Source organism: Triturus cristatus, chromosome 8, assembly GCF_964204655.1.
Source record: "Triturus cristatus chromosome 8, aTriCri1.1, whole genome shotgun sequence".
Lineage (NCBI taxonomy): Eukaryota > Metazoa > Chordata > Amphibia > Caudata > Salamandridae > Triturus > Triturus cristatus.
The window spans coordinates 1,539,523,986-1,539,546,573 of NC_140591.1; the positions used below are offsets into that span (position 1 = coordinate 1,539,523,986).

Consider the following 22,588-nt stretch of genomic DNA (forward strand, 5'->3'; position numbering starts at 1 on the left):
TAAGCCAAGGATTGCTGCAGCCAGAGCTTTCAGGGGAGGTTTTGCTTTTCAAGTAGGGCCAAAGCATCTTCAAAAGCAGTGGGGAATCAAAGGTGTCCACAGCTGTTACAACGTGTTATATTGGAGAGTATGTTGCCTGATCAACGCCATCGCCTCCACCATCTTCAACTGTATTCGCATCCTCCAAAAGACTTTCAAATGGATCCCCCCGAACACAGAAAAACCGTCACCCAAGCACTCATAACCAGCAGACTGGACTAAGGAAACGCCCTCTACGACAGGGTCAACAGGACCCTTCTACATAAGCTCCAAACCATCCAGAATGCCGTGGTCAGTCTCGTCTTCGGGGCCCCTCGGTACGAACACATGACGCAAAACCTTCGAGACCTAAACTGGCTCTCCGTCGAGAAGAGAATAACCTTCAAGCTTCTCACCCACACCTACAAATCCCTCCACAACATCGGACCCAAATACCTCAACAAGAGAATCTGCTTCCACGCACCCAAAATAAATCTCAGATCCGCCGACCTCGCCCTAGCAGATACCCCCCGCATCCGCAGAAGCAGAGCAGGAGGAAGGGCCTTTTCCTACATCGCAGCCAAGACCTGTAACGAGCTCCCAGTCAGCATCAGACGCTCCCGAACCTGCACGCCTTCAGGAAGGACCTCAAGACCTTGCTCTTCGACTGAGCCGAAGCTGCCCACCCCCTCCCCCAGCGCCTTGAGACCCTCACGGGTGAGTAGCGCGCTCTATAAACCCCCTGATTGATTGATTGATTGGGCACAACAAGGGTTTTAAGAGGGATGAAAAAACTGGAGGGTTTCTCAAAGGGGCGTGGCCAATTTACTTAAAGGCGTGGCTTAAAAACACATAGGCTAAAAATCTGTGCTTAGGATAGTGTGCCGCCCGACTTGTATTTTGCTGTTTCTGTCATTGCATCTAGATATATGAATAAACAAGTAACATCATACCTACAACAAGTCAGGACTATTGGCTTTGTCAATGGTTGTTAGTTGCATGTGACACCACAACAATGTTGCTGCTCCTGAGTTTTAAAAAGAGAAGGGAAATCCTTAGAGAAAATGACTCTCTTTAAAGGATTTCCCTTCCCCTATAACGCTCACCTGGCATGACGTCATGCCGTAACTTCTCCACTAGTGAGAAATGAGCAGTGTGAGCAGCGCACATGGATGTGCCTGCTGTCACTGCAGTCTGTAAAAAAACGGACCGCTTGTGCCAGGGCACAGAACAGAGGCCGATAGAGTCCCGTTTCGAGGCCCCCTTTAAAAAACTGCTGGTGCTCAGACCCGGTGAGACCCGGCCCAGTTAAAGCCCTGGGCACAACTGTCTACCACCTGCACTCTGTTGTCAGCCGACCATTGTAGACTGGAACACAGTAGCGGCTGCTCTAATTTTGGGGTAGTGAGGCGACGCAAATGTGTGGGAATAAAATAAAAACACTTACCTGCACCTGCAGCCGCCACCTCGGTGCTCCTCTCCCGACGTTGATCACACTGCACAGGCTTCCAGGGGACAATCACGGCGCTGCTCTGATACTGGTAATACTGTTTACCAGCATCAGAGCAGCACTGTAATTGACCTGAGCGGATTGACTAGACACTCGCTCAGGCACAGGGAGCCTGTGGCTTTTCTCCAACCCGGCTGTGCAACATAGCTGTGTTGGAGAAACATGAGTGCGCATGTCTGTTTGGCCGTCCTAAGAAGGCCGGCCAAACTGATTTGCTCACTTACAAGTGCCAAACATTCCTCCTTCTTACTGTGACGTGACAATCAGCAGGATGGCCTCGGTTGGCACAAAGAAAAATAAAATGAAACAAAATGGTTTTATTATCATTTTATATTTCAGTGAGGTGACGCTCCTCCACCATAACCGTGGAGCCACCCCTGCTGGAAGGTGCTGCATAATTGCAGCTCAGACATTGGTTAGATTTGCTCCTGTTCTGTGCTGCCTCCATTTTCTTGTTTTTATTTTTTTAAGCGTGCACTGATTCCCTTTGTCTAACTGACTGCAGTCTCTGATTCCCTTTGTCTACCTCGTTGCACTGATTCCCTTTGTTTGCCTCTTTGCACTGACTCTCTTTGTCTGCCTGACTGGACTTCCTGATTTCCCTTGCCTGCTTGTTGCACTGATTTTTTTGTCTGCCTGACTGCACTCTCTGATTACCTTTGTCTCCCCCACTGCACTGATCCCCATTGTTTGTTTTACTGGCACTGCACTCCCTGATTCCCTTTGGCTGCCTTGTTGCACAGATTCCCTTTGTTGGCATGACTGCACTCCCTGATTCCATTTGTCTCTGTTGTTGCACTGATTGCATTTTTTGCCAGACTGCACTCCCTGATTCCTTTGTCTGCCTGTCTGGCACTGCACTCCCGGATTCCCTTTGTCAGCCTTGTTGTACTTATTCCCTTTGTCAGCCTGACTGCACTCCCTGATTCCCTTTGTCCGCCTCGCTGCACTGAACCCATTTGTTGGCATGACTGCACTCCCTGATTCTATTTGTCTCCGTTGTTGCACTGATTGCGTTTTTTGGCCAGACTGCACTCCCTGATTCCCTTTGTCTGCCTGACTGAACTCCCTGATTCCTTTTGTCTTCCATGTTGCACTGATTCCCTTTCTTTGCTTCTTTGGACTGATACTCTTTGTCTGCTTGACTGCACTCCCTGATTTCTGTTGCCTGCTTGTTGCACTGATTATTTGTTTGCCTCACCACACTCCTTGATTCCTTTTGTCTGCCTTATTGCAGTGATTCCCTTTGGCTGCCTGACTGGCACTGCACTCCCTGATTCCCTTTGACAGCCTTGTTGCACTGACTCCCTTTTTCTGCCAGACTGCACTCCCTGAATCTTTTTGTCTGCCTGACTGAACTCCCTGATTCCCTTTGTCTCCCTTGTTGCACTGATTTCCTTTGACTGCACTCCATGTATCCCTTTGCCTGCCTCATTGCACTTATTCCCTTAGTCTGCCTGACTGGCTCTACATTCCCTGATTCCCTTTGTCTGCCTCATTGCACTGATTCCGTTTGACTGCCTGTCTGCACTCCCTGATTCCCTTTGTTGACCTCACTGCACTGAATCCATTTGTCTGCCTGACTGCACTCCCTGATTCCCTTTGACAGCCTTGTTGCACTGATTCAATTTTTTTGCCAGGCTGCACTCCCTGAATCTCTTTGTCTGCCTGACTGAACTCCCTGATTCCCTTTGTCTCCCTCGTTGCACTGATTCCCTTTGTCTACCTGAATGCCTTCCCTGATTTCCTTTGCCTGCTTGTTGCACTGATTCCATTTGTTTGCCCAACTGCACTCCCTGTTTCCCTTTGTCTTCCTCATTGCATCAATTCCCTTTGTCTTCCAGACTGGCACTGCACTGTTTGATTCCACTTGTCTGCCTTGTTGCACTGATTTCCTTTGGCTGCCTGACTGCACTCCCCGATTTCCTTGGTCTGCCTTGTTGCACATATTACCTTTGTCTGCCTGACTGCACTCCGATTCAAGTTGTGTGTCTCGTTGCACTGATGCCCTTTGTCCGCTTAGCTGCACTCCCTAATTCCCTTAGTCTCTCTGATTGCACTGATTCCTTTGTTTTGCCTCTTTGTATTGATTCCCTTTGTTTGCCTGACTCCACTCGTTGACTTCCTTTGGCTGCTTGCTGCACTGATTCCCTTTGTCTGGCTGACTGCACTCCCTGTTTCCTTTTGTCTGCCTCATTGCACCGATTTCCTTTGTCTGCCTGACTGGCACTGCACTCCCTGATTCCCTTTGTCAGCCTTGTTGCACTGATTCCCTTTGTCTGCCTGACTGCACTCCCGTATTCCCTTTGTCTGCCTCATTGTACTGATTCAGTGTGTCTGCCTTGCTGCACTGATTCCCCTTTTCTCCCAGACTGCACTCACTGATTCCATTTGTTTCCCTCTTTGCACTGATTCCCTTTGTCTGAATTGGTGCAATCAGGCAGACAAAGCCAACAGACAGTGCAGTCAGGCAGACAAATGGAATCAGTGCAACAAGCAGGCAAAGGAAACCAGGGAATGCATTCTGGTAGACAAAGGGAATCAGTGCAGCGAAGGGGACAAAATGAATTAGGGAGTGCAGTCAGGCAGACAAATGGAATCAGTGCAACAAGCATGCAAAGGAAGTCAGGTAGACAAAGGGAATCAGGGAGTGCAGTCAGGCAGCCCAAGGAAATCAGTGCAATGAATGAATGGAATCAGTGCAACAAGCATGCAAAGGAAGTCAGTGAGTGCAGTCGGGTGGACAAAGGGAATCAGGGAGTGCAGTCAGGCAGCCAAAGGGAATCCGTGCAATGAGGCAGACAAAGGGAATCAGGGAGTGCAGTGCCAGTCAGGCAGAAAAAGGAATCAGTGCAACAAGGTTGACAAAGGGAATCAGGAAGTGCAGTCAGGCAGACATATAGATTCAGTGCAGTGAGGTTGACAAAGGGAATGTATTCAGGCAGACAAAGGGAATCAGTGCAAAGAGGGAAACAAATGGAATCAGTGAGTGCAGTCTGGCAGAAAAGGGGAAGCAGTGCAACAAGGCAGACAAAGATTCCCTTTGTCTCCCTCTCTGCACTGATTCCCTTTGTCTGTCTGGATGCACTCCCTGATTTCCTTTTCCTGCTTGTTGCATTGATTCCCTTTGTCTGCCTGACTGCACTCCCTATTTCCCTTTGTCTGCCTCATTGCTCTGATTCAGTGTGACTGGCACTGCACTCCCTGATTACCTTTGTCTGCCTTGGTGCACTGATTCCCCTTTTCTGCCAGACTGCACTCACTGATTCCATTTGTTTCCCTATTTGCACTGATTCCCTTTGTCTGCCTGAATACATTCCCTGATTTCCTTTGCTTGCTTGTTGCACTGATTCCATGTATCCACCTGACTGCACTCCATGTTTCCCTTTGTCTGCCTCATTATACTTATTTCCTTTGTCTGCCTAAATGGCACTGCACTCCCTGATTCCCTTTGTCAGCCTTGTTGCACTGATTCCCTTTGGCTGCCTGACTGCACACCCTGATTCCCTTTTTCCGCCTCACTGCACTGAATCCATTTGTCTGCCTGACTGCACTCCCTGATTCTCTTTGTCAGCCTTGTTGCACTGATTCCCTTTGTCTGCCTGACTGCACTGATTCCCTTTGTCTGCCTTGTTGTACTGATTCCCCTTTTCTGCCAGACTGTACTCACTGTTTACATGTGTTTCCCTCTTTGCACTGATACCCTTTGTCTGCCTGAATACATTCCCTGATTTCCCTTGCTTGCTTGTTGCACTGATTCCATGTGTCTACCTAACTGCACTCCGTGTTTCTCTTTCCCTGCATCATTGTACTTATTCCCTTTGTCTTCCTGACTGGCACTGCACTACCTGATTCCCTTTGTCTGCCTCATTGCACTGGTTCCCTTTGGCTGCCTGACTGCACTCCCTGATTCCCTTTGTCTGCCTGACTTCACTCACTGACTTCCTTTGCATGCTTGTTGCACTGATTCCATTTGTCTGCCTGACTGCACTCCCTAATTCCTTTTGTCTCCCTCGCTGCACTGATTCTCTTTGTCAGCCTGGATGCACTCCCTGATTTCCCTTGCCTGCTTGTTGCATTGATTCCATTTGTCTGCCTGACTGCACTCCCTGTTTCCCTTTGACTGCCTCACTGCTCTGATTCCTTTTGTCTGCCTGACTGGCACTGCACTCCCTGATTCCATTTGTCTGCCTTGTTGCACTGAGTCTCCTTTTCTGTCATACTGCACTCAACTGATTCTATGTGTTTCCCTCTTTGCACTGATTCCCTTTGTCTGCCTGAATACATTCCCTGATTTGCTGTGCTTGCTTGGTGCACTGATTCCATGTGTCTACCTGACTGCAGTCCATGTTTCCCTCTGCCTGCCTCATTGTACTTATTCCCTTTGTCTGTCTGACTAGCACTGCACTCCCTGATTCCCCTTGTCTGCCTGATTGCACTGATTCCCTTTGGCTGCCCGATTGCACTTCCTGATTCCCTTTGTCGGCCTCACTGCACTGAATACATTTGTCTGCCTTACTGCACTCCCTGATTTCCTCTGGCTGCCTTGTTGCACTGCTTCCCCTTTTCTGCCAGACTGCACTCACTGATTCCATTTGTTTCCCTCTTTGCACTGATTCCCTTTGTCTGCCTGAATGCATTCCCTGATTTGCTGTGCTTGCTTGGTGCACTGATTCCATGTGTCTACCTGACTGCAGTCCATGTTTCCCTCTGCCTGCCTCATTGTACTTATTCCCTTTGTCTGTCTGACTAGCACTGCACTCCCTGATTCCCCTTGTCTGCCTGATTGCACTGATTCCCTTTGGCTGCCTGATTGCACTTCCTGATTCCCTTTGTCGGCCTCACTGCACTGAATACATTTGTCTGCCTTACTGCACTCCCTGATTTCCTCTGTCTGCCTTGTTGCACTGCTTCCCCTTTTCTGCCAGACTGCACTCACTGATTCCATTTGTTTCCCTCTTTGCACTAATTCCCTTTGTCTGCCTGAATACATTCCCTGATTTCCTGTGCTTGCTTTTTGCACTGATTCCATGTGTCTACCTGACTGCACTCAATGTTTCACTTTGCCTGCCTCATTGTACTTATTCTCTTTGTCTGCCTGACTGTCACTGCACTACCTGATTCCCTATGTATGCCTCATTGCACTGATTCCCTTTGACTGCCTGACTGCACTCCCCGATTCCCTTTGTCTACCTGACTGCACTCACTGATTTCCTTTGCATGCTTGGTGCACTGATTCCATTTGTCTGCCTGACTGCACTCCCTAATTCCCTTTGTCCCCCTCGCTGCACTGATTCCCTTTGTCTCCATCGCTGCATTGATTCCCTTTGTCTGCCTGACTGCACTCCCTGATTTCCTTTTCCTGCTTGTTGCACAGATTCCCTTTGTCTGGCTGACTGCATTCCCTGATTCCTTTTGTTTCCCTCGTTGCACTGATTCCATTTGGTTCCCTCTTTGCACTGATTCCCCTTTTCTGCCTCGTTGCACTGAATCCATTTGTCTGCCTGACTGCACTCCCTGAATCCATTTGTCTGCCTTGTTACACTGAATCCATTTGTCTGCCTGACTGCACTCCCTGATTCCCTTTGTCGGTCTCACTGCACTGAATCCATTTGTCTGCCTGACTGCACTCCCTGATTCCCTTTGTCGGCCCCACTGCATTGAACCCATTTGTCTGCCAACTGCACTCCCTGATTCCCTTTGTCGGCCTCACTGCACTGAACCCATTTGTCTGCCTGACTTCACTCCCTGATTTCCTTTATCAGCCTGACTGCACTGAATTCATTTGGCTGCCTGACTGCACTCCCTGGCTCCCTTTGTCGGCCTTGTTGCACTGAATTCATTTGGCTGCCTGACTGCACTTTCTGATTCCCTTTGTTTGACTCGTTGCACTGAACACATTTGTCTGCGTGACTGCACTCCCTGATTCCCTTTGTCTGCCTCATTGCACTGAACCCATTTGTCTGTCTGACTGCACTCCCTGATTCCCGTTGTCTGCCTCATTGCACTGAACCCATTTGTCTGCCTGACCGCACTCCCTGATTCCCTTTGTCGGCATCAGTGCACTGAACCCAGTTGTCTGCCTAACTGCACTCCCTAAATCCCTTTATCGGCCTCACTGCACTGAATCCATTTGTCTGCCTGACTGCACTCCCCGATTCCCTTTGTCAGCCTTGTTGCACCAAATCCATTTGTCGGCCTGACTGCACTCCCTGATTCCCTTTGTTGACCTCACTGCACTGAATCCATTTGTCTCCCTGACTGCACTCCCTGATTCCCTTTGTTGGCCTCACTGCACTGAACCCATTTGTCTGCTCGACTGCACTCCCTGATTCCCCTTGTCTGCCTCATTGCACTGAACCCATTTGTCTGTCTGACTGCACTCCCTGATTCCCGTTGTCTGCCTCGTTGCACTGAACCCATTTGTCTGCCTGACCACACTCCCTGATTCCCTTTGTCGGCATCAGTGCACTGAACCCAGTTGTCTGCCTGACTGCACTCCCTGATTCCCTTGATCGGCCTCACTGCACTGAATCCATTTGTCTGCCTGACTGCACTCCCCGATTCCCTTTGTCAGCCTTGTTGCACCGAATCCATTTGTCGGCCTCACTGCACTCCCTGATTCCCTTTGTTGACCTCACTGCACTGAATCCATTTGTCTGCCCGACTGCACTCCCTGATTCCCTTTGTTGACCTCACTACACTGAATCCATTTGTCTCCCTGACTGCACTCCCTGATTCCCTTTGTTGGCCTCACTGCACTGAACCCATTTGTCTGCTCGACTGCACTCCCTGATTCCCTTTGTCGGCCTGACTGCACTGAATCCATTTGTCTTCTTGACTGCACTCCCTGATTCCCCTTGTCTGCCTCATTGCACTGAACCCATTTGTCTGTCTGACTGCACTCCCTGATTCCCTTTGTCTGACTTGTTGCACTGAACCCATTTGTCTGCCTGACTGCACTCACTGATTCCCTTTGTCTACCTCGTTGCACTGAACCCATTTGTCTGTCTGATTGCACTCCCTGATTTCCTTTGTGTGCCTCGTTACACTGAACCCATTCGTCTGCCTGACTGCACTCCCTGATTCCCTTTGTGTGCCTCGTTACACTGAACCCATTTGTCTGCCTGACTGCACTTCCTGATTCCCTTTGTGTGCCTCGTTACACTGAACCCATTTGTCTGCCTGACTGCACTCCCTGATTCCCTTTGTCGGCATCACTGCACTGAATCCATTTGTCTGCCTAACTGCACTCCCTGATTCCCTTTGTCTGCCTCACTGTACTGAACCCATTTGTCTCCCTGACTGCACTCCCTGATTCCCTTTGTCGGCCTCACTGCACTGAATCCATTTGTCTGCCTGACTGCCCTCCCTGATTCCCTTTGTCTACCTTGTTGCAATGAACCCATTTGTCTGCCTGACTGCCCTCCCTGATTCCCTTTGTCGCCCTCACTGCACTGAACCCATTTGTCGGCCTCACTGCACTCCCTGAATCTATTTGTCTGCCTCCTTGCACTGAACCCATTTCTCTGCCTCGTTGCTCTGAATCCATTTGTCGGCCTGACTGCACTCCCTGATTTTCTTGAGGATGCTCAGCTCCGATCCGGAGGCCATGAGTGCCTTCAAAGACGAAAGACAACGGTGGTTTCTACCCCATAGTAATGTTTGCCGCTCTGCCTCCAGCCTCGGAGATCATGAGAGGTGGGGCTAGAGCAGTGCTTTAAATGGGCCGGTACTCACCGGAACGGAGTACAGGCACTTTTTAATTATCACCTCTTGAGTACCGGAACTTTTCCTAGGACAAGGAGAGTACCGGTACTCATGGGGGGGGGCCTTGCCTTGACACAGGTGATGCGCTTCATGGTCTCGTGCCTCGGTAGTACTTTAAACACCACCAGCTCTGATTTTGCCATCCTGAGCTGATTTCACACAGGAGCGCCAGAACAGCAGCTCTTCTCACCTTGACACTCGGCAATCTTGTCCTGCGTCTCTTCAATTCTTCCAGCATGGGTGAGGCAGCAGGGTGTTTTGTTTACCCTTTGATCCTGCACAGTAGGAGTTGAGAGTCGACCATAAAACTAATGGAGATGGTGTGGGGCGTATTCTTCAGGGCAGTACAGCGTTTCAGCATGCCATTGTTTTAAATGACTGTAAATGTTAGTTCATCAGCAATTTAAATTAAGCATTTTTACTTGAATGTACATCCATGCTCTTGCCGCCAATTTTCCGATTACCTTCAAACAAAAAACACTTTAAAGGCAACACAATTTTTTTGGGTTTGGTGCATTTAAACCGCTTGTTTTGTATGAGAAACCACGTTTAACCCAAATGCAACAGATAGCTCCATGGAATGCTTTAGACTTTCAGACAGTTATGGATTTTAGCTGGTAATGCTTTTTCATGCTGGGACTTGTAGTTCTCCTTTCTCATTATAAGTAAGGGCTTCTAAAAATTCCAGCATACAAAGCTTTGATGGCAAATTTCAGAGACAGTTTTGAACCTACCCTTAGTATTATTATTATTAGGGCCATAACCATAGGAGATATTTCAGATTTTTTTACTTTGCACTTGGATTTCTTGCATATAAAGTTTGGCAAGGTTGAAAACCTAGCCCCGCCCCACACTCCACCCCCAGTCCACTGCACCTTTTGGTGAGTACCTGCACTTATTTTTTTCCATTTAAAGCACTGGGCTGGAGGGAACCTGATAACCTATGGGATCCATCCACAGGACCGGGTAGTAGCAGAAATAACGCCCCGTCGTCCGCTGAAGGATCCACAGAAATATTGTTTCCCAGTAACCAAGTACTTGTACCCCGTGAAGGCGGCCAGCTCGTCTGATAGGACAGAGCCACCGACCGTTCGTTCCACCTGCCTTAATATCACCTTGGCATCCGAGGGGACGTGAAGATGACCCAATGTTTTACCACCAGGCATGTCTTGGTGACCAGAGGTGCGTTTTGAATCTGTACCCCTTTCCAAAAGTCTTCTTTCTATTGGTGATGTTGCTTCATTTATGTTGTGTACCTGGAAATAAAAAAGCAAGACCTAAAAGACCAAAAAACAAAAAATCAAAGAAAGATTCTGTGTGTTAATGAACGTTGGTTCTTTTTTAAAGTTTCAAGAGGAGCAGAAGAGGAGAGAGCTGGAAGAGCGGCGCAGATTCCCCCTGGAGCAGCGGCTGAAAGAGCACATCATCGGGCAGGAGAGCGCCATCGCCACCGTGGGCGCAGGTACTGCTGGCGCTGCATGTGCGAGGGTCTGTCTCCATGCCTGTCACACTCGCACAGTGGTGGCATCCGCCTGCCCTTCACATGGCCACCAGTCTGGTTTCTGTGAACTAAGGTGTTGGATCAACACAAGATGAGCAAAGCAGAGATGTAAGAGATGCAGAGACAGCCTTAAGGTTTTTTCTTTTAAAGAGAACCGTGGGCTAAGTAAAGAGAACGAATCTAGGAATGTAAAATAACACAGTGTGGGGCTTATCCATCCATAGTCTTCTATGAGTGAACCCTCACTAGCAGGACAATCACTGTTCCATGGTTCCTTTACCTGTGTTAAAGTGTAAGAACTGAAGGTGTTGGATTCTCAGGCGTGAATCTCTGTTGTGCCCATTAGATCATTTGCCATCGGTCTTTGAAAAAACTTGATGTCCAGAGACTGGTGTGGATGCTGCTTCAGCAGGGTGCCACCCCCCCTCCACTGGGGCCTGGCGCACCTGAGAAGGAGACTTCACTCAGGGAAGTGAGCTGGGAGCATCAGTGTGAGCGTTAATGAAGTTATCAGTAGGTCAGGGAGGCTTTATAGAAGATGGCAAAATCTGATCTGTACAACTCCGAAGCTCGTGAAACAGTGCCAGAGGCAGGTATTTTAACGTAAATTCAAGGTGCACTGCACGTCTTAACACATCTACCTTGAGCTGCAGCTCAGCAGTTGTGGTTTCAGTTCCAGCCTGTTTTAAGATTTCAGGGTTTGAAACACGCACATGCCCTGAACCTTTGGTGTTGTACATCACCCTAGTTTTAAAGTGCGGCTCTATCTGTAGACCTTGGATATAGAAGTCATTCTGGGCCAGAAAACCCCCAAATCCAGCTTTTTCACTTTTAATGATGCAAAAAAGTGCCTAAAAACTGCCTTTCAGATGTAAACATCTACAACTAGCATTCAAGAGTTCTTTGGAGTTTTGCTACATCTGTAAGGTCCTTTGGCTTTGCGCTCATGCTACCCCCAGCTTGGTTAATATTGTGCTCTCATTTTTGTTTGTTTGATCTTTTTATTGCATTTCTTGCATAACAATACAGTCGACTAGTATGCAGTACACTTATGGAACCAGTCAGTACCTACAGGAATCTTGTTCTTCAGACATCTGTTAGTATTTTGCTTACAGTGAACTGTTACATTACCCATATCTTGACTACACGATAATTATCGTCAAATACAGCAATCAGAGAAAATCATGCAAAGCGCACTGTCACTGCAATGTAGAAACCAATTACTATTATTGTTGTCAGGACTAGGATTGTGTCATGTATGTAGGATTATTGACGCACTGTAGCTATGCCAATGCCAGGGTTTGCGACCAAACGTCTAAGTGTGTAACACAAAAACATTTAACAACAGTGTATGAGAACGTGGGAGGGGCTAGCAGGATAGACCCAGGTGGGGGACAGGCGGTCCAGTCCTGCTTAGGCAGTGCCATATTTACCACACATGCTGCGACACCCATATCCTTGAAGTGTTACATTACTGCTCCAATGTACGTAATATATATTGCACGGTCCAGGTCTCAACACTGCCATGTCATACCAACTCTCATATATAAGTAAGGCCTAATTGGTGTCTGGGGGGTCATCCCGCGTTATCGCTATCTGAAATGCCATCAGGATCGTGTTCCAGGCCTCTGATAGGGTATTCACGTGTTTACGTAATCCTAACCTGTCCTCCCTCGCCAGTGAGACTGCTTCGGCCTTGGTCCAGTTTTACATAGACTGAGTCCAGGCTTTTAACGATGGGGGGTCTGCTGCTTTCTGACGACGTGACACAAGTCTCTTGGCCACCACTAGTCCTAAATCCAAAAATCTGGAGGAGGCTTCGTGTTTCTTTCTTCTGGGGAATATCCCTGTAATATATGTCTCCCAGGTTGTCCGCAATACCCTGTCTGTGCTCCCGGAGAGCAAGTGAGTCACCCCATGCCAGTAATCTTGCAGCTTGGGGCATGACCAACATTGTGCTCTCATAGCACAACCAGCTCCCCACTGGTGTGAGTGAACCTTAACTATTGGACTTCCTGCTTGTCTACTATAGATGGTTGCTTTGTGTGTCCACTTCACATGTGCCCAAAGTTGATGGTGTTTTTTGAACCATTGGGGCGTGGCTTGAGTCGGGTGATTCATTGTTTCACTCGGAGGGGGGGAGGAGATTTGTTTGTGAATAAGTGGCTTTAAATGGCGGTTTTGAGTGTGGGAGGTCACATTTTTATAGCGGTGGATGTTGAGAGGGAAGAGGAATACGTTTCTGGCAGGTATGTTTTTCATGATTGAAGCGCTTACAGAATGTCGTGTGAGCGTTAGTAGCGATGGTGTAATCAGTGGGGACTGGGAGTAACAGGAGCAGGGGAATGTGCGGGAGACTAGTGTTGTGGATGAGTGAGTGTTGTGAGTGCGGTGAGTATGACTGATTACGGGAATGCAGGAAGTTGCATGAGAGTGTGAATGCGTGAGAGGCGAGTGAAGTGGATGGGTGGGAGTGAGTATGATTGATTCATAGGTGATTGGAATGACTGAATGGGGGAGAGCGGGATTAATTGATGAAGGAGGGTTTTGGCACAGAAAATTCCATGTTAAAAGGATGGTGTTAGTTAACAGTGGGGAAATATCATGGCACAGTTTAGTGGTAGAATGGGATAGACTGGTGTTGTTGGGGGGATGAAGTCATAGACTTGGGAAGGGGTTTTGTGTTTGTAAGATTTCATAAGCAAAATTGTGGTGATAAGATGAATTTTTTAAATGTTATACAAAGGATAATGTAGTAAAGGCGGGTTTTCTCTTAAATTGTTAATCTGCAGTTCCCCCTGACGAAGGGCTGGCATAAGCCCGAAATGCATTGGGTGTTAATAAAGAAATGCTGTCTGGAACGAACCTTGCGTTTTAAGCGTGTTCTTGAAGAGGTCCGGATGGACACATCTATAATATAAGAAGCAGAAAAAATGCAAGAAACCATATATGTGGATTAAAAAGAAGAGCATAAAGATTTTTGGTATACAACGTGTAGAAAACATGGTTTTACATGGAGAAAAATGAAAGGTGGAACTATAAGTTGGATGATGTATCCATTTTCGCAGTGCGACTGGGAGTGGATCGTAATTGCGCTCCCCACAGCATCGGTCTATGACAATGTGCCACAGGGCAAGGCGCAAGCCCAGTAAACGCACACAACCTCCTGACGATCGTTGAAATATGAGGACCAACAGTGACAAGTAACGGTGTGCATACCACCCCTTTCTAATTCTAATTTTTTTATCCATTGACACTACAACTCAAAGCTATTCCTTAAAACACTGGCAGTGCTTCAGTTCCTCTACATAAGTGGGCGGGCGCGTGCGCAGGACTCAGTCATGAGTAGGATTGTATCTGATCCCTTGCACTTGGTTGCAAAGTGAAAGTATTATGTATTAGTACCTGGGCTCTACATGTTATCGACTCATCTCCACATCAAGTGCTCACCCTCGTTTGAACCAAGCGTAACTCACAACGTTTGAGTCTGTCAACATATGCACAAAGAAGTACCAGGCTGGACTGATAACATTGTATTGAATCAGCCACTGCGGTTTGAAATGTTTAATTTATTTAAGAATGCCATTCATTTTGTATGATTGTATTTTATTGAGTTTTGGGGAATTTGCGAGATCATTCTTTTTGGTTAATGGATAAAATTGTATCCTATTTTTATAGATTTTTTAAATGTAGGCTCTCATGCAGCAAATGACCAGCAGATCTCTCACAAACGCTTTCCGCATCTCATTCACACCAGGTGATGATGATGATGGTGACAGTAATGGTTTGGCCCCTTCTTGTAGTGAAACAATATACTCCAGTCCAGTGGAACGGACAGCCTTGAACCGACACTTGTTGAAGCGTAGGGAGGTCGATTCACCAATATACCATGTGGTGCCCGTGACATCACATGCTCTTCACCCCTACTGACATTAAACTGTTGACCCCCTGGTCTCTCACGTGCTTTCTCAACAGCCTTCAGATTTGCCGCTGAGGGTCACGAGGAAGGACACTGAGTGGAGACTGCAGGAAGTAACGAGGGCTGGGAGTCTCTTGTTTACTATGTCACTGCTTTGTACCCCGAGACCAAGGCTAACAAGGGCAGCGCAAGGCTTTCACGGCATGCGGGGATGGAAGATGCTTCCCTCGTTGGCATCCATGGAGGCTTTTGCTGTGTGAAAGCCGCAGCTTTGTTTCTCCGAAGAACCACCGTGTGTGATCACACGTGTCTTCGACCCCGTCGCTTCTGGGCTGTACTCTCTCCGCAGTGAGAGGTATTAAGAGAAGACGGATCACAGCCCATCCCTTTCTAATCTGTGCCGAAGAGGCGCTCAGCTCCTTGAGCGCGCGGCTCCATAAATACAGAGCAGAATATTAAAACTTTGTCAGTAGTGTGTGCCTGAAACCTCCCCTGCTGTGAGCTGGAGTCCATTACCAGGACGGATGATGGAGCGCCTCCCTCACTCACTCACTCACTCACTGGAGGACAGGGGCATCGGTGAAGCCAGCAGCAAGGTGAGGGCATGGTTCGGGGCTAGCTGAGGGCCAAAAGGAAACATAATAATTGCCCTTTGCTTTTGGTTCTTTGTGCTCAATTGTTGGAAAGGAGACAAATGACTTGGTTCGATATTCAATAAAAAGAAACTCTAGGGTTTTGTGTCTACAGACATTGTGGTGTGTGCGCAGTGTTGGTGTACATTCTTAATAAACTACCTTCAAAACCGGAAGCACGTGATGGAGCTAAGAACCAGAAAGGAAAAAGGTCAAAAAGCTGAAATTAGAACAAGGCAAATCTTGTGAAACTATTTTCTAGAAGGAGAGACAAAGCATGGGCTCTGCACAAACCTTCGCATGCATGGGATGGCAGGGGTTTTGTCTATAGCACCCAACCTTGAAAGGCCATGTGGCCAGACCACATTAGATAGCCTTTTATGAGAGTTGGTCCAAGGTCCCCAGGACCAGGAGGGTGGAAGGAAGTAATGACATTAGGATCTATTTTGACTGCCCCTTCAATCCCCTCATTTGACTAAGGTAAGTGTATTCTCAAGGTGATACTTTCATTAGCATGAGGGCACACAAATCCAAAATGTAGATGGGCCAGGGATGGCTCTCTGAAAAAGTACAGGCTTCAGCCGATCTGTACCTACAGGAACCAGTTTTCAGTCACATTCCACATAAAGTCTTTCTTTGGATCGAGGCATCAGTCAAAGTCATCCGACAAGTGCTCCCTGATGCATCCGAAGGCCATCAGGGAGTGGGAAACGAAGCTTCACTTTTCCAAGCATGAGACGGTGATGATCATGCTCTAAAACCCATCACTGGTCACAGACCTGTTCCCGCTCAAAATCCTGATTCCAATCCAGGTCTCCAGCCTTGGGTAAATCAAGGTGAAGTTCCTGGACATGTCCCGACAGGAATCCTGCCATTGTCACTCTCACTCCAGAGAGGGGTCATACTGTTGGCCCTCGAAAGGCCTGACTGCGCAGATCATCCGATTCCAACTCCATTTCACAGTTGGAACAGATGCACCCTGAGTTTCCTGGGCCATCTGTGACTGGTAAAGGCCTTCAAGGAGGCAATGCAGAAAATCTTCAGGATGATTTCAGGTCTCTCAGGCCCACAGATTCACCAGGGCCCCCTTTCGCATTCCAACTGGAAGACACCACCCTTGTACTGATTGACCCTATTCATACACTGCCAGTCTCGCACCAGCGCCAGGCTGGGCTGGGCTGCCACTCCTTTGACAAAGGACACATCTGTCCACAGGCTGCCCGTGCCTGCCTTGGCTACAGGGACACCAGTTCCAGATGCAGCTCTAACACCGAAATCAGATCTGGAGCTGAGTTCCGATTGATCTCTGTTAGAAATGGGGGTCTCTAGTTGACAGTGGCTGGCGCCAATGTCAAATAGTGGCCCTTCTTCCTAAGTCAGAGTAAGGAGGCTACACCCTTCGATAACCCCTGCTCAACCCTGTGGTAACGTAGCACGAGCAGACAGGCCTATCTCAGAGGCAGTGTGTGAAGCATTTAGGACCATATACAATAACGCAGGAGAGACGCTACAAAATAGACACAAGTAATTATATAAAATAGTTATCTTTATATAGATTAAATACGACATTGGGAAATGCTCAAAGAGCCACAATGCACGTAATTACAGATACGTCTCAGGAGCGATGAAAGCGCTTGTGCGTGCGGGTGGAACGAACTTGGTTCGGGGCCAGGGTCTAAGCGACCCGGTGTTGTACAATGTACAAGGTACCTAGGATATAAAGGGGCACGGTACACAGCTCCTCAGAGACGGTGCGGGATGGCAAGCGAACCCACAGCGGCCACAGTTCCTGGGCGGTGGATATCCACAGCGTGCACTCACGGTAATCCTGGGACGGGCGTGAAAGCAGCACCCAGCGGTGCACGCAGAAGTTGGCAAGGCTCTCGATGTGGAGCTAGCGGGGGAACTCAGCGGCGCAGCCCTTCAGCTGCAGCGGCCCACGATAGCAATGATTCTTGTGTCAAGGTAGGGTTGGGCACTCAGCGGCACAGCTTTACGATGGCGGCGGCCCAAAATAGTGATAGTAAGGACTCTCAAAGCCAATGCGGGCCTGCAGCGACACAACTCCTCGGCTGCAGCGGCTCACAGTGGCGGTTGTACTGATTCTCGTAGTAGGTCAGATGCGGGCACCCAGCGGCACAGCTTCTCAGCGGCCCACAATAGCGACAACAAGATTTTTCGTAGCAAGGCCAAGGTAGGCACTCAGCGGCACAGCCCCTCGGCTGCAGCGGCCCACAATGGCATCAACAATGGATCTCGTAGTAAGGCCTATGCGGGCACTCAGCGGCACAGCTCCTCAGCTGCAGCAGCCCACAATGGCGATAGCAATAGTTTCCGTAGACAAGGCAAATGCGGGCACTCAGCGGCACAGCTCCTCAGCTGCAGCGGCCCACAATGGCGATAGCAATAGTTTCCGTAGACAAGGCAAATGCGGGCACTCAGCGGCACAGCTCCTCAGCTGCAGCGGGCCACAATGGCGATAGCAATAGTTTCCGTAGACAAGGCAAATGCGGGCAGTCAGCGGCACAGCTCCTCAGCTGCAGCGGCCCACAATGGTGATAGCAGTAGTTTCCGTAGACAAGGCAAATGCGGGCACTCAGCGGCACAGCTCCTCAGTTGCAGCAGCCCACAATGGCAATAGCAATAGTTTTCGTAGGCAAAGCAAAAGCGGCGTTCTCCACAGTAGATCCAGAGGCCCTGAATTTCTCGACAGAGGCCTCACCTATGAATAGGATTCCTCTCAATAAGAGTCCGGGCTGCTGATGAATGAAGTCTAATGTCCCTGAGACTTCAGCAGGAAGCAAGCTCGATTCAGGCCCTTGGATAGTTGCTTCAGTGGAGGGATCAAAGTTTCAAAGTCCTCTCCCTCTTGTTTACACGGCCAGAGGTTCGTCTTGGCATCCCGTAGTTACCCACCACAAAGAAGTTTCAGCTCAGATCTTTCTACCCCCAAAGTCTTTGATCTTGAGAAAGTCACAAATCACTCGACCCGGCCAGAACCAGTTTGGTGTCGACTTGGGTCACTTTATTTACGAGGCTGCATCCTCCCTTTCAGGGAGAGGGTCCACCATCAGACACCCAGCGGGAGGTGGAGCCATCATTCACCTTGCCAGGCACAGCCATGCTCAGATCAAAGGGGTCACCCCTCCCCATACTTCAGCGGCAGATTGCTCCATTCGACCCAGGTCGGCCCCGGCCTTCCCTGGCCCTCTAAACCAGACAACCAATACACATACCAGTGAAACACACAGAAAGACTTAGACAAAAAGATACCTACTTTCCAAAAGCGGCAGTTGCACACGCAAAACATAGAGACAATCACTACTACCAGATGCACGTTCATATTTGGAGCGGAAGCATACCAAATTCGATCTCCCTAGCATGTTCCTTGGTACTACTAGGACTACACCGGTTCATCAGTTATTTGATAATAAGGAGCATTTGCGCTGTGTCACTGAATGGCAGTGGCACAGCGCCCAGAACATCTAACGCCAGCAACCATGAAGGAGACATAAACGACAAAAATTGAAGGGAGACCTATGCCAATGGTGCCAGGTCTAACAATCCAGTCCAGTGTCTCGCTATGTGATTGGCAATGCCTCCATTCTTGCCAGAGAGGAATAATCCTTATTGCCCAGACGGACGAAATAGAAGGTGCCCAGGAATGAGAGAGTACGCAGGTGCCCATTTAGCTTTTCCTGGCACCTAAAAAGAATGGCAGCCTCAGGCCAGTTTTGGATCTTCAATTCCTGAATGCTCTCCTTCAATAGGACAAGTTCAGAATGCTAACCCTGGCCCAGGTTCTATCCACTCTGGAACCAGAGGACTGGATTGTGTCCTTAGACTTGCAGGACACTTACATTCATGCACTCGTCCTGCAGTCCCGTAGGTGTTTCATCCGATTTGTAAGAGGAGAACAATCACTTCAAGGTCACCGTTCTGCCCTTTGGTCTTACCTCGGCCCTCCGAGTATTGACGAACGTGATGCAAGTGGCTGCAGCCCATCTTTGCAGGTGGGGAGTGCACATCTTCCTGTACCTTGATTATTGTCTGTTGAATGTGAGCTCTTCACATACCACAAATGGCCATCTTGCTGCTTTTGTTCCTGGATTTTCCCTTCCAGGAGTCAAAATCCCCTGCCTGGTTCAGAGGATTCCCTTTTTAGGAGCAGTTCTAGAAACGGTGGATGTTCAAAGACTTCCCCCCCTTGCGAGTCTGGGTAATTCAGGTTATCATCCTGATGTCTTGGGCTTGGTCATGTGGCCCGGTCCAGATGGTTCTGAGGCTTCTAGGTCTTGTGTATTCAGCTGGTGCTTCATGCCCATTACTTCATGCCTACTCTCGAGTGAACCCTTCTCTTTCAATGGGCTCGGGACTTGGAGGTGGCACATAAACACCATTTGCATGTCAGACCAGGTGGCCTAGGAACTTCAACAGGAGTTGAAGGAGGCCGACCTGACACGTGGCCAGCTGTTTTCCCTATCCTACCCAGAGCTCACGATTGTGACAGCTACATTGGCTCTGGGCTCAGGAGGCCACCTGGAAAAGGTGGAGATCAGAGGTCTCTGTTTCTCTGTTGGAAGAGAGATATCGAATCATTCTTCTGGTGCTGCATGCCACATGGTTAGCTCTCAAGGCCTTTCTGCCTTTATTGGGAATTTTATCTCCTCTGTGTGTTTCAATGTCTGCTGCTACTTTCCCATAGTTCTGAAGAAAGTAAGAGGAGACTAGACACGGATCATCCTGATAGCCCCAGACTGGGCACAGAGAGTATGGTACTCTGAACATCTGAGCTTTAACATTTCTCTGTGCTCCATATGCCTCTACGAGAGGATCTGCTGTCCCACTAGTGGTGCAGGGTTCTTCATCCAATTTTCCACAACCACCACCTACATGCTCGAAGAATGACCAGATCCAGTTGAGTGGCTTTCACTTGCCTGTAAAAGGTATGGATGTCAACTTGGCGGTATGCCGCCAGTCCATGAAGTCCACTTACTCTGGGCATTGGGCAGAGTTTATGGCCTGTGCATGGACCATCAGTTCAATCCATTGCAGACTAAAGTTTCTGACATACTTCTTTTTCTCCTGTCTTTAGCCTAGCAAAGTCTGGCTGGGGCATCGTTAAAGGTCATTTATCAGCCCTCTTGGCTTTTCTGCGTTTGCCTGATCTGTCCTACCTGTTTGTCAACAATCGTGATGCACTTCTTGAAATGGCTTACATATATGTTCCCCAAGGCTTTTTTTTTGGTTTCGCAGTGGGACTATAACATGCTTCTAACCTTTTTGATGTGCTTGTCTTTTGCACCTGCACATCGCTGTTTATTGAGACTTTTGACCCTTGAGATTGTATTCCTCATTGCAATTACTTCTGTGCACCGTATTGAGTTGCAGGACACTGTTGGTGCAGCAACCTTATACCACCTTCTTTCGGGACAAGCTGGTGTTGCCAAAAGTGGTGTTGTCCTTCCTTGTGGAGCAGCCTGTCACGCACACCACTTCCGTTTAATGGTTGAATCCTAAAATTGTTCTCTGTTTTTTACATTGATCAAACCAAGGAGCATAGTGTGGACGACCAGCTAATTTTAAGGTTCTTTGGTGCAAAGAAAGGGAAGGCGGTGTATAAAAATGTGCTATGACTTGGCCATGTCGTGGCTTCCTGAGGACCTTTGGGCTGATGGTACCAGAGCTAAGGGTGCCACTACGGTCTTAGCCGGTGGTGCTGCGATGCTGGACATCTGCGATGCAGCTACATGGGTGTCTGTGCAAACCTTCACCAGGAATTACTGTATCGATTCACAGATTCCGAGAGGGCTATTTTGTCTGCTCAGTCCGGCAGGATTTCCAGGTGTGAAGTCCACTCGTCAGAGTCTTCAGCTTTTGGGGAGGAACTGTTTTGGTATCTGTTCAAAAGATGAGGCCTCTGAGGTTAGAAGTATCCACCAGAAGAAGATATTTATATAACTACATTCTTTGATATTATTAAAGTGTTGTGTTTTTTAACAAAGTAACTCTTGCTGGAAGTGTTATGTTTATTGTACCTGTGATAAATGTGGAGTATAGGATATAGTTTCACCCTTCACACCCCGTTCTGTGAGTTCAAATTTGAATATTCACCCTGGAAGTTTGGAATTTTTGGCAGTAGAAAGCCCCACAAGGGTATGAGCAGCCCTGAGTGGCAGCATAGAAAACACTTCCAAGAACCAATTTCCTGAATCCTCAAGTCCTATTGAGTTTCAGTAGGGCAGTCTGCTGCAAAGAGTGTGATTGGGTGATGTTAAACTTCGCCTCAAGCAGATTCAGAAACTTCACCTGAATTCATGAAGGTATAGTTTCCCGACTTCCCCCTGATCTCACGAGCAACGTTTTAATTTCACCCACTCCTAATAAACACCTAACTATATAAATAACTTCATGTTTCGAGGTAAAGGCGGGGTGAGCCTTGGAGCATAGACATTTGTATCTGAAAGGATACATTATGTTTTGAGAAGCCTGCATTTAATTAACAGGCTGATTATCGGATGAGAATAGTTTGATCAAATACCTTGATTAATAAGGGCGCTTTGAAATTCTAATGTGCCTTAATTAGGATCCAACATAGAAAACTCTAGCACCTACACATGTGCTCACCTTTTATAGCACCACTGGAAAACAACCTTCTAGCGCACGGTTCCTGTACTTACCCAGTCCTTTTTTGCTAGAAGTGACTCTGCTTTGTGTCTGATGTTCAGTCCCTGGACTCCCCTATGTCGCTATATTGTCATGTACCCCAAAATAGGCCTAAATAGCTAGATGACCTTTCACCTACATTTGTCCTACCTTGCTCTGCATAACGGTTCTAGCACTCATCTTTTACCCAGTTATGTGCTGAATAAATATCGACCAGTTTCCTTGAAACTAGCCTCATTTATTATGCGTGAAGATTCTTAGAAAAGTCCCCTGCACGTGACGTACATAACAGGATTGACATACTCTGTATAAAAGTCATGGTCATCTTCATCCTAGGGCGAAAGGACTACTTTGCATAATTGCAGGTATTGTTTTAGACTCATTTGCATAATCATACTCACAACATATCGATTGTGTTAGGAACCCCAAGGCTATCTTTATGGTATAAACCATAAACCATACCCACACTAGAGAGACAGAGGACTGAGGACACAAGACGCTGAGGTTCCTGCATGCAGAAGCTCCAGCACGCAGTGGTCTGACATCTCTTGCGGGGTGTCCAAATTGAGCCC

The 22,588-nt window shown here is 48.1% G+C and overlaps 1 protein-coding gene across 2 annotated transcripts in view; it reads left to right on the forward strand.

Annotated features, from left to right (window-relative positions):
• Positions 1–22,588, forward strand: part of CLPB (ClpB family mitochondrial disaggregase) — a 1,140,376-nt gene that overhangs the window by 630,035 nt on the left and 487,753 nt on the right. For both annotated transcript variants that reach the window (XM_085623404.1, XM_085623405.1), the window contains exon 7: positions 10,646–10,760. In XM_085623404.1, the coding sequence (XP_085479530.1) occupies positions 10,646–10,760 (115 nt within the window). The remainder of the gene's footprint in view (positions 1–10,645; positions 10,761–22,588) is intronic.